At 39.3% G+C, this 18,541-nt stretch overlaps 1 protein-coding gene across 1 annotated transcript in view; it reads left to right on the top strand.

Annotated features, from left to right (window-relative positions):
* EDRF1 (erythroid differentiation regulatory factor 1) overlaps positions 1-18,541 on the top strand; it is a 29,632-nt gene that overhangs the window by 8,322 nt on the left and 2,769 nt on the right. The window contains exons 9-24 of the mRNA XM_075717927.1: positions 238-349; positions 1,081-1,228; positions 1,303-1,411; positions 1,747-1,858; positions 6,054-6,314; positions 7,753-7,824; positions 7,940-8,090; positions 10,368-10,556; positions 11,597-11,797; positions 12,188-12,406; positions 13,557-13,780; positions 14,675-14,833; positions 15,122-15,271; positions 15,929-16,082; positions 16,365-16,480; positions 17,233-17,396. Of these exons, the coding sequence (XP_075574042.1) occupies positions 238-349; positions 1,081-1,228; positions 1,303-1,411; positions 1,747-1,858; positions 6,054-6,314; positions 7,753-7,824; positions 7,940-8,090; positions 10,368-10,556; positions 11,597-11,797; positions 12,188-12,406; positions 13,557-13,780; positions 14,675-14,833; positions 15,122-15,271; positions 15,929-16,082; positions 16,365-16,480; positions 17,233-17,396 (2,541 nt within the window). The remainder of the gene's footprint in view (positions 1-237; positions 350-1,080; positions 1,229-1,302; positions 1,412-1,746; positions 1,859-6,053; positions 6,315-7,752; positions 7,825-7,939; positions 8,091-10,367; positions 10,557-11,596; positions 11,798-12,187; positions 12,407-13,556; positions 13,781-14,674; positions 14,834-15,121; positions 15,272-15,928; positions 16,083-16,364; positions 16,481-17,232; positions 17,397-18,541) is intronic.

Here is an 18,541-nt window from a genome sequence, read left to right as displayed (position 1 = left end):
CTGTGGGCAAAAATTCAAAATTGCTGAGGGAATGTGAGTGTATTCTGTTGGAGCGATCAGTACATCTGGTTTGTTTGATATAATTCCTTGTTTGCCTCTAAAATAGAACAATTCACAAAAAATTGTTTCAGTATCCATCTGCTCTCAGGTGACTTAAATCTAAATCCCATTAGTAAACATCCCTAATATTTTCTGAAGAGTAAATAAAGACTTAACACTAGAAATGTTTGGTTTTAGGGATAACAACAAGCCAATAAATGTGCTAACAGGAATTGACTATTGGTTGGACAACTTAATATGCAATGTACCAGAGCTTGTGATGTGCTTTCATGTTAATGGAATTGTTCAGGTAAGAATGCCTCTTTGCATTATGCCTAGTTCATCCGTTCTTCAGTCTCTGAAATTGCTCCAGTTGTAACAGATCTCTTTCTAATCTTACTCTTCTGACAAAAAGATTACAAGAATCCTTTATTGCAGAATGAGAAGCGTCTACACAGCTTGCAACAGTCATCCAAAAACAATTGTGTTCTATTTTTCCTCCTTTCCATGCATGCAAGGTTCCTACTTCCCCCAATGTATGAATGAAGGCAAAAATAATGTAGCAGCAGAAATACATCTGTTTCTTGCATCTTAAATTCGTAGTGTTCGCTTGCCAAGACAGATGCATGCTTTTTAAAACTTTATTTGTAGTTACTATTTTACAGTAGACCACACATACCAGCTGAGTTTCTGTTGTACCTGGTAGCATATAGTTGCTTACTAGGCTGACTAGGTTTCATTGAAGTAATAGATGTTGCGTGGTTTTGTGGTTTGGTTTTTTTTAACCTCTTGTTCTCCTTTTACTTTACCATGTTTGTCATGGAAATGAGGCCTCTTTAACACTTTTATTGAGTGGTGTAATCAAGATGTGCTTGCTTTTAAAGTAAATCATAGAAATTAACCCAATCTATCACGCCACTGTATCATAATAGTAGTCTTTGTTTCTGTTAGCGGTTGATAAGAGACACCGATGCATAGATTTTGGGGGGTAGATGGCGGAAAACCCTCCTAATCTTGATTTTTAACGTACATTCCTTGCAGAAATATGAAATGATCAAGACCGAAGATATTCCCAATTTAGAAAACTCTAATTTTTCTACCAAAGTGATAAAAGATATTGCTCAAAATATCTTATCTTTTCTGAAATCAAATTGCACCAAAGAAGGACATACTTATTGGCTATTTAAGGGTAAGTAGATTTAGATCAATTTAAAAAGATTTATGTTAATGTCATGTTGATTAATGAAAGGTCTTAACTTTCAGCAAGTGGGAGTGATATAGTAAAGCTCTATGACCTAACCACCCTTTGTGAAGAGACAGAAGACAAATACCAAAACCCTTTTACAATGCCAGTGGCAATTCTTCTATACAAGTGAGTTTTTATAATTTTTGTTTTAATACTTAATTCTTGGTGCAGTTGTATTTGTTAAGAATACAGACCAAAAATTATGAGGGAATGAAAATGCATGAAATGAAAATCTTCTTTTACACGTAAGGTTGGTAAGCCTCAGTCCCACTAAATCAAAACAGACTTTCTCCTTTTCACCATTTCTCCATGTAAACTACACTTTTACTGAGTAAGTCTTGTGGACCCATCATAAAGTTTGGGAGATCTACATTTGCAGTAGTATTGTTTAAAGCTTTTTTTTTTCCCATAGCACAAAGAAATTATCCAGGGATTTACTATTTTGTTTAACTTTCTTTTAGAGTTGCTTGCAATATGATGCTGAAGAAAAACCAGAACAAGAAACACTATGGCACTATCAGAACGTTGCTCCTTAATTGTCTTAAGTTACTGGACAATGGCAGACATCCTCAAGTAAGAATTGCATGTTTTCTTGTAGCTTTGTGTAAATATAATGGAAATGCTGTCATTGTAATGCACCTGCTTATATTTTATGTGGTACTTCCTCCTCCCTCTGCAAGAGAGAAAATTTAAATTGATTTCTAAACTTGGAAATTGTCTGGGGTTTCTTTAAACATAAATCAATTTTTTTTTTTTTTTTAACTAGTAGCCTTCACTGACCCGCATTGCTGCATGAGTCTTCTGTCCTGCTCTAAAAAGGAACTTGTCATTACACTTGCTCTTTTGTTCTCGTTCCCCAAGAGCCCTTTTGTGTTTGGAAGCTGTACAGCCACTGAAGCAGATCTTAGCTAAACGTTGTAAAACGTGAATATAAGAAAAAACATTTTTACTCTGAAGGTGGCTGGATGTTGGGACAGGTCAACCAGAGAGGTTATAGAGTCTCTGTCCTTTGAGATCCTCAAAGCCTGATGGGACGTCAGCAAGGGGCTTGGGCTAGGCAGTCTCCAGAGGTCCCTTCCAACCTCAGCTATTCTGTGGTAGGTGGGAGAGTCAGAAAAAGAACCTCAAACCCTTGATCTTTTCATTAGACTTGTATCGGCCATCGGTACCTTGAGATGCTCCGCGCTTTCAGTAGCGGTAAGAAAAGTAATGAAAAGGAGATGAAGCTGTATTGACATCCTTTATTCCAGATACTTGATTCTCGTTCTTTTCTAAGAAAAACAAGAATCTAATTGCTCTGAAAGACAAGTAGTTTATTAAAATTTACGCAGAAGGTGTGTATGTCTTAAACTTAAGTATTACTGTTGCAAGATGTGCTGGCTTCCTTTTTAGTTGCAGAAGATAATGGTGTGTGCTGCTTTCTCATTGGAATTTTGACTGAGTCTATTCACAATCTCTTTCTTGTCTTAAATTGAGAAATCAGTAGGTCCAGAATGGTATAAGGGGGAGTATCAGTGCATTTAACCAAAAAAGTAAACTGGGATACTGCAGGAGGCTTGGAAGTCGGTTGGGCAGGAGCTCCTTTATGCAGGCTATGGTACATTAACATGGTAACTTAACATTTTTATTATTTATAGGCAACACATAATAAATTCAAAAAGAAATACCTATACTGAAACTGAAATCTAATCCAAAGCATAACTTAATTTACATGTAAGTAGTCTAGATCTAAGCGGTTTTCAACAGAAAATTGATCCCAGAAATGTGATCTGAAAAATCTGAATTGTATTTAAAATGGATTACAAGAGGAGACATGGCATATATTAACTAAATTAATCAGGGTTTTGTAGATTTATTCTAAAGTTGTGGAAAGCTGTCAAAATCCCACTAGAAGCTCTTGAAAATTATCTTTTTTGCTTGCGTAAGACCCTTCTCTTGTTTGCCTCTTGTGATCTGTGAACTTTTAGAACAGGTAATACTCATTCTTTACCATTTGGTTTTTATTCTCTTCTAAACTTGATCGGGCTTGAATACTTTTCCCTTTCCTAGATGGGATTTTTAACTCCTCAAGTAACTTTTTAGTAGGGCAGGAGAGACTGCTTATTTGAGCTGGTTAATTGAATTCATACTCCTGCACAGTGGTGGCCTCCTTTGCCTTCTCTGCAGTTATATATTGGTTCAGAAAACGGCCTGGTAGAATAACTAATTTTCTGGGATACTTTTTTAACACCTCTGCAAAAAGCCCTCCAAAAATACTCCAGTGTAAAATGTTTGGTTGGCAGTTCAGACAAATGTCAAATGCCAAAAGCTTGCGGTTCTGATGGGAAGTCACTTAACATAGCTTACGTGCTATAGCAGTGCTACTGTGGAGAGCTTGCATCTCGATTCTGCTTTGTATGAAATTGCTGGACCGTACTCTGGTCCGGTCTCGCTAGACTCCAGCAGAACCAGGAGCCAGAACGTGCCCTTTATTACCAGAACCAGGAACTGTAAGTAACCATGCTGTCCTAAATAGAGGGCTTCAGTGGCATTAAATATAATGTCTTTTTTGAACAGTCAGAAGTAGAGAGGATGTTGGGAAGCTGAAGAAAGGAATATGGGTGCAATTTTTTTTGTGTGACTGATTGGGTTTTTTTTAATTCCCTCTCCCCGGCTACCCTATGCTGTGTTTTAGAAATTACTCTTGACACTTTTTTATATTCAGAATGTTCAGGAAGTAAAAAGCAGGAGTTGATATCCCCAAGGTGAATTTCAGGGAAGTTAAGTGACTTCACTTGATGCTCACTCGGCATTGGGGGGAAAAAAGGCATCTCGAAAACAAGAGATTTCACTGAAAAATGTGTTCTAGAACGTATGCCCTGTCATAATCACTCTGTGTGAGCATGAAGCAAAAATGCAAGTTTTTGGCAATGAGATCCTTCTTAAGGTGCCTAAATCCACAAGTTCAAGCCTGGAAGCTGTTACTTAGTGTTTGCATAATGCTGGAGCTACACAAGAGTCAGTAATTTAAGGTGGGGCCGAAGCACTTAGTATAAAATTATTCATTCCAATTCAGGGACCAGGTGCCCAAAAGCGGGTCACTTTAAGGCATGTATGTGTGTGTATTTAGATCTGATCCAAACTTCTTACAGCCAACTAATATCTTAGTGTCAAAATTCCTCATGATAGGAGTGTGAGAGCTGTCTGAGCAAGAGGTCAGTCTTCAAGTAAACCTGAGGTAAAAAGAAAAGGGCGTAACACTTATTGTGAGGATTATTATTGTATTGTTGTTACTGGCTTAATTGTTAGGTGTGTTTATGGTTCCAAAATAACTTTTTCTCTAAGCACTTCTGCTCTTAGAGGAAAAAAAGCGCATATATATATATAGCATATATATCTATATAGCGTGTATACATATTTCTCATCTTGCTGTCTTAGTCTTGGATGCGAGTGTTGAAGTGTTCTGGAGCGTGGTCTGGTGCTGGACCAGGTTGGCTTCCAGGTGTTCGTGTTCTTTCTCCTTTGCGTGGAAGGAGGGGAGGTTGCGGAGCAACGTGCACCGGGCTGCCTCATGCAGTTAGGCAAGAAACGAGGTTGAACTTCGGTACATCTTGCCTCAAGGCTTTTTACTTCTGCATAAAACCAAACTGAAGCAGGGGGGAATGGTGCTTGTTTTAGGCTATCACCAGTGTGTGTTGGATTTCTCCTGGCTTATTGTACAGTTTTATTTCCTTTCTCGCTACAAAAAGCAAGCTACAGTTACTTCTACAGGTACATGCTGTTTGTGCCCTGGTGTCCTGTTTGACCTCTTGAGTTTCAGTTTGAATCTCATATTTGTTGGGTTATCAGTTTTGGTGGTGTTTTTGGTTTTGAGAAGTTGAAATTAATTTCTTTGTGCTCTAAATTTTTAGTACTGTGAATGTTGCTGCTGCGAAAGGATAGCTTTTAAATACTTGTATCCGATATCTCCTCATTAATCAATGTATTTTGAAACTCCAGCAGTGTATAATGTTAACGTACATAGATGAATAAACTGAAGAAGCAGGAAGGAATGAAATGCAGATCCCTGAATGCTTAGCCTCAGCAGAACATAGCTTTCATTACTTCCTCACTTTTCTCCATGCAACAGCAGTCTAGAGAAGAGAAAGGGTACTTACCTCCTCATTGTCAACTAAGATGATAGCTGCTGGGTTTTTTTCTTGTGGCAGATTTTACCTTTCTTGTCTGAATTAGAACAAAAGTGGAGAAGGGAAAAGCTTCTCTGGAATGCAGCATAGCTGCAGTTTGAGAGAATCTGTAAAACTCAAAAGATGTGACTAAACAAGGAGTTTGTTAGGATTGCACTCAGAAGTCAATAGGATGATCAAGAGCTGCCCATGTTTGTTTATTTTTCTTTTAAGAAAAACAACCAAAATAATTTTGGGCCGTGGTGGCCTGTGTTCCCAGTTTTTACCTTTATACCCTCACTTGCAAAACAAGAGGTGAAGACCTTGTAAGCTGGGGGTTAAAACCAAGTGTGAGCAATCTTGTTTGCGGGAGCTGCATGCACCTGTATGGGTAATTGGTAAGATTCTGTCTCCAGCCATTTGCTTCTTAAATATACATAAAATTCAGTGCTCAAAAATACGGTCATACAGTGTGTGTGTTTATAGGCTGTATTTACAGCTTATCAAATACCTACTTGCATGTACAGTTTATTCCTTATTCTAAGACAAATTGTATTGATATTGGCTCTCAAAAGAAAAATTTAACTTAAATCACTGATTTTTTTTTTCTCTTATGTGAAAAGATTATTGCTTCAGCAAACTACATGTTATCAGAGCTTTTTCAGTTGGATGAACCTAAAAAAGAAGACAGTGCAGACTTCCCTATAAATGGAAATTCTGATGAAAGTTATAGCGAGGAAGAGGAAGAAATGCCAGACAGTGATGAAAACGGTTCTTACAGTAACAGCTCTGATCCACCAGATGACAATAAAGCAGTGGCTATAATCAAATCTGTTGGAGAGTTATCAGTACCAGAAAAATACAAGTCTGTTCATCGAATACGTGTAAGTGAGGTTGGGGATTTTTTTTTTAAGGGTTTTCTTGAAAGATTCAGTTTATGTAGCAAGGTTTGTTGTTGCAATTCAGTTATCTGTTAGTTTTGTCTTCAGGCTAACTGAAGCATGAGGCAGCGGGGGAAGAAACTTTTCATGAACTCCTCATAAAATTTGAGGTCTGTGAGTTTTACAGTGTAGCAGGTTTAACATAGATTTTCCCCTACCATCTTGCCCATGTCCTTTGTGGCATGATTCTGCATAGCTGGCTACAGAAAAAATTATTCGTGTCACGGCAGCAGAGAAAATACTGCCAACTGTGGCCCTATGTAAGAGCTCTAGATGACCACAAGTTTCTGTGGATACCTAGGTTATCTTAGTATCTTTTCTTTGTGGAGCATCAGCTACTTCATTATCCACAGAGTTAGTCTTCGATTTTCCCTCTTTGATTTGTCTTTCCAAGGTAGCTGGTCAGAATGCAGCAATTTTATTTCCTTGACACTTTGGTTATAGTTAATTTTTAAAAAGACATGAAGCTTTACTTGCACATGTGCATATGTTGCGTTTAAGGGGACAACTGGGTGCATAAGCACAGTATTCCTGAAACTTCATTGGCATACATGTGCTTCACCAACAAATCAGCAGAAGTGCTACCTTCGCCGCACTTTCTGTGCGTTGTTATTGAAACAAAAACAACATAGAGGAATACGAGAAACTGGGAAGATCAGTGAAGAAACTGTTCATAGCATTTTACTTTTCTTCTGATGTTTTACTTGTCGTACCTATATAGGGATATGATTATGAAATTACTCTCATTGGTCAAAAGCTAAACCTTTTTCCTAATGTCTGTGCCAAGTAGCAAAGAGCAAGATATCCTAAAAAAAATTGTGACTCTGATTGCTGTCTTAATTTCTAACACTTCAGGGTCCATCAGCTAAAAATACAACAGCTTGTACAGATGCAGAAGCAGTCAATTTCCCCTTTTGTCTCCCCCTTCGACTCTACCCCAGAAGAAACCAAAAACACAACACACGCTCCCCCCCGCAAAACCCCCAAGGCGCTGAGTTGCTCAAAGGTGACGAAAGTGCAACTTTGATGTATAGGCTGAAGAAATTATTTCTGTATAGTATTGAATCTGCTTGTGTTCCTGGGTCTGCATCGCAGACCATCTGTGGATGCTTTTGTAATTACTGTTACAGAATAGAGTCATCTCATCTCTTCTCCTCTTTGCATTGTCTTTGGCCTTACCAGGAGAGACCAAGTGTAGATGACCAGGGATACGAATCACTCACTGAGATAAAGGAAAGAAATACTGTGACAATTTATAGCGTGGAGTTCAGGTGTTCCCTAATGCTATCTCTCATTTGCGTCTTCTAGCCAGTAATTTTGACATTTCATGTGTTGAACTTTTATTCTCTTCTTCGTCCTTCCCTGCTGCCCCCCAACGAAGCCTAGCTGTGCGTTTCCTGTCTGCCATGGCACTGAGGAGCGCTGCAGGCTGGTGCTCAACTATGTCCTGGAGGTGAGTTTACCATCAGCTTTCTAATGATGTTTCACCTAGTACCCAATTCTTGATGTATTCTGTAATTGCTAAATATTGCTTTCAAGGTGAATTAAATGATTTCTTCTTCTTGCAGGGCTTGAAGTCTGTTGACAGCAGTGTTAAAAAAGAGGGTGACCTTCCTGCAGCTGACCCCAGCACACCAATCCCACTGAAATATGAAGATGAATCCACCAGTGGTGGTCCCGAGTGTCTGGAAAAACAGATGGCGTTATTTCTAGACAAAAGTAAGTTGTATTGTTGTGCAAATAAGGCCTTTGCAGTGCCAGCACAAACCGCTACTTTATTTTGATTGTCAAAATAGTGTACTTATAAGTCACTAATTACGCTATTGCATAAGCAAAAGTAGCATACAGAAAATTGGAGAACAGTCTGTCCCTTTTTAAATATGAAAAGAATAGCTCATTTGGGATATTTTGCATATCAAAGTATCTTTTATTAGTAAACACACAATTTTACTGGACCTTATTTAGATGTGGCTTGCAGATGACTTCCATAAGGGCTTAGTATTTTGGGGTTTGGTATGTGGAGCACTGTAAGTTGTGTGGGTTGATTTTAAAACAGTCTTCATTCTTTTTGTATGACTTGGAAGTGTTGTGGAAGAACTGCTTGCTCCTGGCAGGTTTTTTTCCTACATGATGCTTGCTGCTGAAGTGCATATAAAATGTTAACTAGGATTTTGGTTTTTTTCTTGTACCTCTACAGTTGTGGAGGGAAGCCGTAAATAAAAGATGTTTTGTTTGCTTAAGTACTCAAACTCCAGAAATTTCAGACTATAGTCTGTCTCTTTTTTATTTTTCTCTGGGGTGCCATAAAAGGGTGTAGGAGAGACTCTTCATCTGAAAGTAGTAGAGTTCTCTGTAGGGTGGGAAGCCCTATAAGCATAATAACCCAGAAAGAAATGTAAGTCTTGAGTATTTTTACAGTTCTTTATTCTTTCGTTTTTCCTTCCTTCCCCCTTTGAAAATCTCTAAATAATAAGCAAGTTCAGTTTTGAGTTATTTATGTGTTGTCATGTTTCTCGTGCAATTTTGTGATTGTCTCTTGAATGTCAGTGACCTGGAGATGTATGCATACTTTCTTAGTTTTTATCAGATATGTGACCACAGAACTTAACACCTCCATCAGAAAGCTACACCGTGTTGAACTTGCATAAATTCTGCACGGTATTGTTAATATGGACTGTGAGACTAATTGTTACCAGGACCTACTGAGAAATTTTACCTGGGTCAGCTCAGCAAGAACAGTGCTTGTTTCAGCTCTCCTGCAGGCAGGCTCTTGTCTTCTGCCTTCACGATTTGGAACTGATGGCACATTGCAGCTGCTTGCCAGCTGGCAAGGAGAATGTCCGCATGTTAACTTTTCCTGTTTAGAAACAAGTGTTTCCTGGGGGGAATGTGGGAGATAAATATTGCACAGATCAGAAAAAAAATATTTTAGTTGATTTCTGGAGCTGTTCTGGAGTTCTTCCCTGAAGTAGCAATGGTGCTGCTTGTTTAGGTCCTAAGGATTGAATTCAGCCTAGCGAAAAATAGATCAAACAGAAGGGAGAAACTTTTGCTTCTCTGGTATGTGGGTTGGTTTGTTTTCTGTGATGCAGCTTACGTAGTTTCTCTGCTACATGTATATGTTTACATACATATAGGAAGGATAAGTGTTCTTAATTCTTGAAGAGAACTACTTCTGAACAGTATATAGATACAGTGTATGTGTGTTCTGTGTCTTCAAGTGCATGAGGTGTTAGTGTATTAGATTTGTCTTTGTCCTAACATAAACCTGTAGTTCTTCTAGAACTTACTGAAGATAGTGGGGCTTGCAAGTCAGGCCTTGTAGGTCCACCTGTAAGCAAGAGACTCACTTCTGTGTGCAAATAACGTCAGAACAAAATTCTGTCCTTTGGTACGCCTAAAGTCAGTGGCCTGTTCTTTCTGGTTCCATAACCACGGCAGCATCGAAGAAGGAACCTTCATAATCTGATGCTGAGGATGTCTTGAAACTAGTGTGAGAAAGACGTCAGTTTTCCTTGCGGGAAGGACCAGGTTATTTAGTTCTTCTGTGCTAGAGGCTGAACCCACAAATGGAGGCTTTCTCACTTTGAGACTGTTCACACAGAAACAGAGCATGTATCCTGAGGACTTGGTGGAGAACATAACAAATTGTGCCTGTGGCTTTGCCATTCTTTTCTACTGCTACCTAAGGGAATAGTCTTGGCCGCAGCACCCGTATTTGAAAAGCTGGTTAAAGTACGAGGGGTCAGCTGCATTGTCGCTGTGCTCACTGTATTCGAGCATCCCCCTATCAGGCGGAGTACGTGGAAAAGTTCCAAGCATTGGGTCCATTTTGCAGATGAAAAATGTAGTGGCAGACAAGTTGGCATAACTCTACTTGTACAGAGCTGTAATAAGGCAATTTACATTCTGTCTGTATGCTGATGAAGTTATGTCCAACCTCTGGCATATGTTATGGAGATGAGATTTACTGATGAGGTGCTGTTTGTGTTACAGTGGGCTCATTTCAGAAGGGTAAGCATTCCAGTCAGTCAGGAATGATTCCTGGATCGTGGCAATATAAAATGAAACTCCAGCTCATTCTGAAATCATCGAAGGCGTACTATGTCCTGTCTGATGCTGCTATGATTCTACAGAAATACGGGAGAGCATTACGATACATCAAGCTGGCTTTACAGTGCCATGGTAAGTTGCTAGAATGTATTTGTCATCCGTACCATTGCCTGTATCTACCTCTCACGATATCAAATACTTCTCTTGTGCGTGATTTATCCTAGTGGCGTGCAGTGACAAGTCTGACGACCGTGTGTTTAGTTAAACTGTGTCCAGCTCATTATTCAGGAGGGAAATCTGTAGTAAGAATAACTCTTGTCCCTGTTTGGTAGAAAGGTGCTCCCATTTTGACAGGTTGGGAAACTTAAAAGTGCAGATTGGGAGCTTCAGAGCGCTTGAAGTCGGGAGAGTTGGTCCTGGTGCCAAGACCAAGATAGTATTCTATTGCTGCAAGCAGATGTTTTTTTCCCTGGAAGTGCTGATGGTTCCCATTTCATTTAAAAATATTCCTGACTCTCAGAAATACCAAACTTGTTCATCAGGTGAATTGGATACTCCTCTAAAATGAAATACATCTTCAGGTATTACTGCAGAAAATAAAGGAAGCAGAATCAGGCTGTTTAGACTCTTACTACACTAATATCTAATCGGAAAATGACATTAGCTTAGTACTGTAGTACTGCTGTTTTGCTTCCGTATTTGTAGGGTTGGGGTGAGGGGAGGCTTATAAAGAAAGCAAGCTTGATCTTAACACAAAGCATCAATATGCTTTTCAGTAACTCAGAGCATTCTTTGGCTTCCAGTCCTTTAACGACTTGAGAATCAAGTTTAAACTGTACCTTTTGGAAATTAATTTTTCAGGCGATATCTCACTTGAGTTAATCTGTAGGAAGTCAGTTTTCCTTCAGTCAAATCTGAGATTAGCATTTGTAATTACCAGAGTCACTGCTCATCTTGAACAGTATCGTTGCTCTTTTGAAACCGTTAGCTGTGTAGAGAAACTACGACTTTAAAATAGGGTAGTTCTTCTTAGGAGGACATCTCTTGTCTGCGTACAGAGAATAAGTGACAGGTAACATAAAAACCAATTACATTGTCAGTCTGTGTCAAACCTTTTGATGTTTAATTCTTGTCTTCCCCTCCCTCATCCATGGGATTTTTTTTTCTAATAGATACCTACTGTTGCCTCTGCGCCAGCATGCTTCCCGAAGTATTAGTATTTCTTTGTCAGTGTTTAACCCTTTGTGGAGATATCCAATTGATGCTCGCTCAGAATGCGAACAACAGAGCAGCATATCTTGAAGAATATAATTACCAGACAAAAGAAGATCAGGAAATACTACACAGTCTTCATAGAGAATCCAGGTGCCAAGGTATGATACTGATAAAACTGCTGTAATTCAGTTAAATGACAGACATAAGTAATTTCATTGTGCTTCCTCAAAACCAGGCACTAGTATCATTTCTGGAGGAAGGTTTATTACCATTCAGTTCTGTTTTCTTCAGGGAAAGCTTATCGTGCCCGTCATACATAAGGAGGTTGCCAAGATATTGTATGACATGCCTGAAGCTGTAAAATAACTAAAGACAGTAATTGTTTAAGTAATGGGTAAATTGTGCTTATCTGTAGAAATTGCAGGATCATTCTGACATGGTTCTCATACTTAGTCTAGAGGAGAGCACCCAGAATGATGACCGTCACAGATTTAAGTTTGTTTGGAAATACTGTTTGACGTGCGGGCTTTGCGTTTTTTGTTTTCTAGTGTTTGCCTGGGCTACTGACTTGTCTACAGACTTGGAATGCCAGCTTTCTGTCAGCTGTAAATGTTATGAAGCAGCTTATGAAATTTTACTTTTCAGTAATTTAAAAAACCAAAATCCAGAGCAGCGTATACAGGTCCTAAAGAGGATGGGCAATATCAGGAACGAGATCGGAGTGTTTTACATGAACCAGGCTGCTGCAGTGCAGACTGAGCGAGTGGGCAAGTATTTTTATTTTTTTCTTCCACTTCTTACTATATCACAGAGCTACAACAATGATCATGTTCACTAACAGTGGGAGAAATCTTGAGTATTTCTGATTATAAAGAAGACATTTAAAGAACTTCATAGTAAATACTTTTCTGTAATTGATGTTACGTAACTTTAATGTCCATTGTAAGTATTTGTCCACAGTAGATTACTGTGGCTTGCACACTGTACTTAATTGAGCCTAAACTGAATAATGGAATCTATAGCTTTGGAGAAGTTCTTTTAAAGTGTGTAGAATGGCCTCAAAACACATGATGGAAACCTTAAACCAGCTCTGTTATAAAAGGGAGGGTGTGTTGCATTCATGATGTGTTTGGTTTAGCACAGTGTGAACAAGTGTAAGCTTAATTTAAGTGTACAAATAGTTTCAGTGAAGTCAGCCTATGAAGTTTTTGGTAAATAAATCCTTGGAAGCTTTGCTTCTGGTTTACTTTCGGTGGGGTTTTTTTTGAGGAAATGGAGGTTGCCTAAGCTTCCTTGTAGGGTTAGGTGTTTGGTGGGATTTTGCTTTTGAAAGCAAAACCAATAGTGTCTTGTCTACCGGTACGAGTTATATACAGTAGAACAAATTAAATGGTGGTGGTTCAGTGTAAACAGCTCCAGTCTCCCAGATACTGTCTGTTTTCTGTGACCTTTGTCCAATTAATATTTGAAAGATTTTTGGACTTTTAATTTTGTACTTTTTCATAATCTCCATGTTTTTACAGAACTGCTATTTAGCCGAAGTCTAAGCTCAAATACTGAATTTCACTTGTCTGTAAAAGTCACTTTTTACTTGTTTCATGCTGTAAGTTTATAGAAGTAACTGCAATACCCTGAATATTACTGGGGGGCGGGGGGGGGAGATCTGTGCTCTGTCCTGTTATTTCCCCTGCTTTTTGTGTGTCATGTTATCACAATTTTGAAAGTGTGGTATGTGTAATAGTGCACTTTAGGTATTAGGACTTCCATATGTTTGAGGTTTTCTTAAGAGTATTTTCCATGAATTGGGTCTTCTAAATTCTAGAATGTGGTTTACAAGAAAAAGAACATAATGGAAACGTTTGTTCAGTATCTTTCAAGAATGTGAATGAGATGGTAAGCCTTGTGTCTTAACCCTAGTGAGTAAAAACGTATCGACGACAGAGCAGCAACTCTGGAAGAAAAGCTTCTCTTGCTTTGAAGAAGGAATTCAGAATTTTGAGTCAATCAATGATGCAACCAATGCTGCTCTTCTGCTGTGCAATACAGGAAGGCTGATGCGAATTTGTGCCCAAGCGCACTGTGCAGCTGAAGGCGACTTCAAAAGAGAGTTTTCCCCAGAAGAGGCCCTTTATTATAATAAGGTAACATCGTATTATTTTTAGAATGGCACATACCCTAATATGCCTTTTAGTGTAGAATATTTGTAAATGTCTTTGTAAATATCTGTAAGTCTTGATGTAATAACTTGGGATACCGCTCCTGCTTTCTTAGTATCCTAATCCTCGCTGTATAGGCTTCAGTATTGTTGTTGAGGTGTGATTCCATTGCTCTGATACATGAAGTGCTGTGACATTCAGATCTTGATGTTTAACAGACAGCAGTATCACACACAAGGGAGACAGAATCATAGAATCGTTTAGGTTGGAAAAGACCTTTAAGATCATCCAGTCCAACCATGAACCTAACATTACCAAGTCTACCACTAAACCAATTAAGGGTAGAGTAGACTAAACCATGTCCCCAAGTGCCACGTCTGCCCGTTTTTTGAGCACTTCCAGGGATGGGGACTCCACCACCTCTCTGGGCAGCCTGTTCCAATGCTTGACTACCCCTTCCGTGAAGAAATTTTTCCTAATTTCCAATCTAAACCTCCCCTGGCGCAGTTTGAGGCCATTTCCTCTTGTCCTATCGGTAGTTACTTGGGAGAAGAGCCCAACACCCCCTCCCTGCCCCCTCCTGTCAGGCAGCTGTAGAGAGCGATCAGGTCTCCCCTCAGCCTCCTCTTCTCCAGGCTGAACACCCCCAGCTCCCTCAGCCGCTCCCCACCAGCCCTGTGCTCCAGACCCTTCCCCAGCTCAGTTGCCCTTCTCTGGACACGCTCCAGCACCTCAATGTGTGCATGGTCAGGACTAAAGTTATGACCGAAACGGGTGTAAGGAAAATACTGAAGAAGGCTCAGACAAACTGTTTTGAATGCTTCCTTGAGATCAAGTGAAGCAGTAACCATGTACGTGTATTATTTTTATAATCTGTAGGCTATTGACTACTACCTGAAGGCATTAAGATCACTAGGTAAGAGAGATGTGCATCCAGCTGTTTGGGATTCTGTGAACTGGGAGCTGTCTACTACATATTTCACTATGGCAACTCTACAGCAGGATTATGCTCCACTGTCTCGGAAGGCTCAGGAACAGGTAATGGAGAGCATTTTTGACAACATGTGGTAAAATAAGCTATTGTCTTCCTGAAAAAAATACACAGTGAGCAAAACTGGTATTGGAATAACTTGTAAACCTTTATTAGATTGAAGAACTTTTGTGAAGTAGTTCTTGCAAACCATAAAATGTTTAGTCACTTGCATTTTTAAGGTTTTGCTTAATGAAAAGATAGTGCCACAAATCGAGATTTGACCCTTACACTTGCACACAGTGGTGTTCTAGTTTCAAAGTAATCACACAACATCTTCTTGTTTTTTCTTGTAGATAGAGAAGGAAGTCAGTGAAGCCATGATGAAGTCCTTGAAGTACTGTGATGTTGATACAGTGTCTGCACGACAGCCGCTCTGCCAGTACCGGGCTGCAACCATCCACCACAGGCTCGCTTCCATGTACCACAGCTGCCTGAGAAACCAGGTACTAGTACAGACTGTTTTCTTTTTCTGTATAGGTTCCACACTTAACATGTCCAGTGTGCGGGGAGGTTGATATTCATCCTTCTACCTGGAGTTGGGATAGATTTATTTAAATGATTTAACCAAAGAAATGTGCGGTGCTTTATTTGCAAATCATTGTGAAATACAATGTTACTTTTAAGAGCAGTCTGTCCTTTATAGAGTGGATTGAGCTTTATGGTTCTGTCTGTTCTAAGTAGTTCCATGCTGTCGTAACAGAAGCTATTGATGACAAATATTTTCTTCGGTTTTGCTTCCAAGACACACTTCTGATACTTAAGCAGGCAGCCTTCTGCTAGAACACTAGCATATGATTTATTAAAGCCTCAGTGTAGACTTGTTTGTTGCTTTCTGATTTTTTTTTTTGAAATTATTATTCTTTATGATTAACTTAGTTCTACTTGATGGGAATTTGTTAGCTATGAAATTACAGTAGCTTCAAAGATGACAGGCTGGTGATGTATTCTAGAAATGTGCAGACATTCAGCTGAACCATTATGAAATGAGCTGGGGAATGATTGTTGGTAGCTCGTGTAGTCCACAAGCAGGTTTTTTTTTCTAATGGTTACCTCATGAACATAGACATTGTCTGGGATTTACTATGTACCCTACTTTGCAGGTTGGTGATGAACACTTAAGGAAACAACACCGTGTACTTGCTGATCTTCATTATAGTAAAGCAGTTCGACTCTTCCAACTCTTGAAGGATGCACCCTGTGAGTTCCTCCGTGTGCAGCTGGAAAGAGTGGCGTTTGCAGAATTCCAGATGGCGAGTAAGTCTAGCTCTCTCTTACTACGACAGCTTTCCAAACTACCTTTACCTATTTAATTTCATTTTTAGATGACTTCGTATACAAGAGTAGGAGTAATCTGCTTCACAGAATAGAATCTTTTTCAAGAGAAAAGAGACATTTTTATCTTAATGGTTTTCAGTTGATTAGGACAGTACAGTTTCCTTGTAAGAACTCTTGAAGATGGAACAAAATGTGCAATCCGTAACATAAGCCATTTCTGTCCTTGATTTTTACCTTTGCGTGGGTTGTTTTGTTTTTTAGGTCAGAACAGCAGTGCTGGGAAATTAAAGACTTTGTTTGGGGCCCTAGATATAATGGCCAAAACCAAGGGTGCATTCCAGCTCATCAGAAAAGAGCTCGTGGCAGAAAGCGAACAGGTAAACAAAAGTCAAGTGGTCTGGTTATCTGCTCTGCTGTATCTTTTGCATTGACATAAAACTGCTCGTTTGGCAATTAAGATATTGCTTGGTTACTTTTCAGTAGAGCTAGTTGCTTAAATAGTGTGGACAGGGTTTGAACCTGTTGCGGTTCACTTCTGGCTGTTAAGTGAAAGTGGATTTAAAAAAAAAATTTAGAACAAACCTTTCATCCAGAGATGGATTAAAACATGCTCATGTATGGATGTAGGCTGACTAAGTGAATGGGGGTCTGTGCAACTCTCTATTATCCCTTAACAGCTGCCTTTAAGAACTTAAGAATGCATGTACAATATAAATGGGAATTCTCTGTATATAGTATATTAAATATTTCAATATTTAAAGTGTGGAAGTTTATCTGTAGCTAGTGTTAATAGGTTTTTGATGCCTAAATAAATAATTACTTGCAATATATACATTCATCCCTTGCTGACAATTTGAGCGACAGATTGAGTAGTTGAGTCCGTATTTTCCTGATATTTTTTTAATAATTAAAAGTTACTATATTTATATAAATGTGCAACATAGGCAGTCAGCATAACTTGTGTACAGTGTGGACATGAGCTAATTACTGAAGCCTCGTAAACCGGGCGTCGCAGCAATTGTGGTCTTGGTGCCACTCCTGTAAGGAGTAAGCTAACCTGCAAGCGTGGTTGTCTGACGTAGCTGAAGTGCGTTCAGTGAAATGGTTCTTGTTTTTTCTCTTCTTGTAGACAAGCAAGGATAAAAGTAGTGCTGAGAATATGTCACCTAGTGATTCCGCTACTGGTCTTAACAAAGAAGAAGTATTGAAACTGCTTAGTATTTTTGAGTCCAGAATGTCATTCCTTCTCCTCCAATCCATTAAATTGTTAACTTCAGCCAAAAAAAAAATTGGGTAAGTTGAACCTTGGTATGCGTGCGTAGATGTGATTCTCATCCATAAATCATAGAATCATAGAATTGTTTAGGTTGGAAAAGACCTTTAAGATCATCCAGTCCAACCATTAACCTAACATTACCAAGTCTACTCTAAGCCAATCAAGGGTAGACTAGACTAAACCATGTCCCGAAGTGCCACGTCTGCCCGTTTTTTGAACATACAAATCCATACAAACTACGTACTCTGAAGCATGCAAGAAAGCGTGAGATTTATTCTGTTATGGAGGTGACGCTTCTGTGTGGAGGAACAGCAGAGATACGCCTTGATGTCTAACTTTTGCATGTTTTCTGTGGGGTTGTGTGTAATTGAGGGAATGACCAAGAAACGTCTTTACTGAGCGTGTCTAGGCAGCTTTTTTCTCTCCTCTTTCCTGATAGTAGTGCAGGGCTGAGCAAGGACAAAAAAGTCAAGACATGAATGGCTGTATTCAAATAGGAAGATAATAGTTTGTAATCATCGTCGGAAATGGGTGGTACAGTTATGAATCACTGGTGCTTCTTCGTGCTCTGTGATACCTAACTTACCCTTTGGAGGATACGAATCCTGTGTCCTCCATAGGTAGAAATTCACACATAAAGCAGTCTGACTTGTACTGCCATCATTTTGCTGGCATACTTCTCATTCTCTTTTTTTTTTTTTTCCTTTTAATTGAACAGTTTGCTCAGGGAATGAGGTACATGCGTACGGTGTCCTTTATCTTAACCAACGTTGGCCTTCATCAGTGACAGAGCACTTGAAAGTTACGGGGGGAGAAACTACTGTGTACTGCTGATCTTTTGGAGTATCTTGATGAGAAAATATATGAGACAGCGTAGTTTAGCAAGCGAAATACTTAAGAGTCAGTATAGGCACAGCAGTAATGCTGTAAATGGAGAGGGATGTGTGTGGGGAAGACGCTCGCTGGTGTTCATGAATTTTCTAACGTCTAACGGAGCGCAGCGAAGAAATAATCTGTCTTGCTGCTGAGATTCAGAACAAGTGTGGCTTCTCCCTTTCGTGTTGACCCTGAAGTGTTGCTGGGATTAGGTGTGGCGGCGTCATCCCTTACACCACTGCTGCTGCATTAGATTTGAGTGTGTGTGCTGTTGCTTTTGGGATCC

This window comes from Pelecanus crispus, chromosome 10, assembly GCF_030463565.1.
Source record: "Pelecanus crispus isolate bPelCri1 chromosome 10, bPelCri1.pri, whole genome shotgun sequence".
Taxonomy (NCBI): Eukaryota; Metazoa; Chordata; class Aves; order Pelecaniformes; family Pelecanidae; genus Pelecanus; species Pelecanus crispus.
The sequence above is the reverse complement of the archived record's forward strand: the minus strand, read 5'-3'. Positions and strand labels throughout refer to the sequence as shown.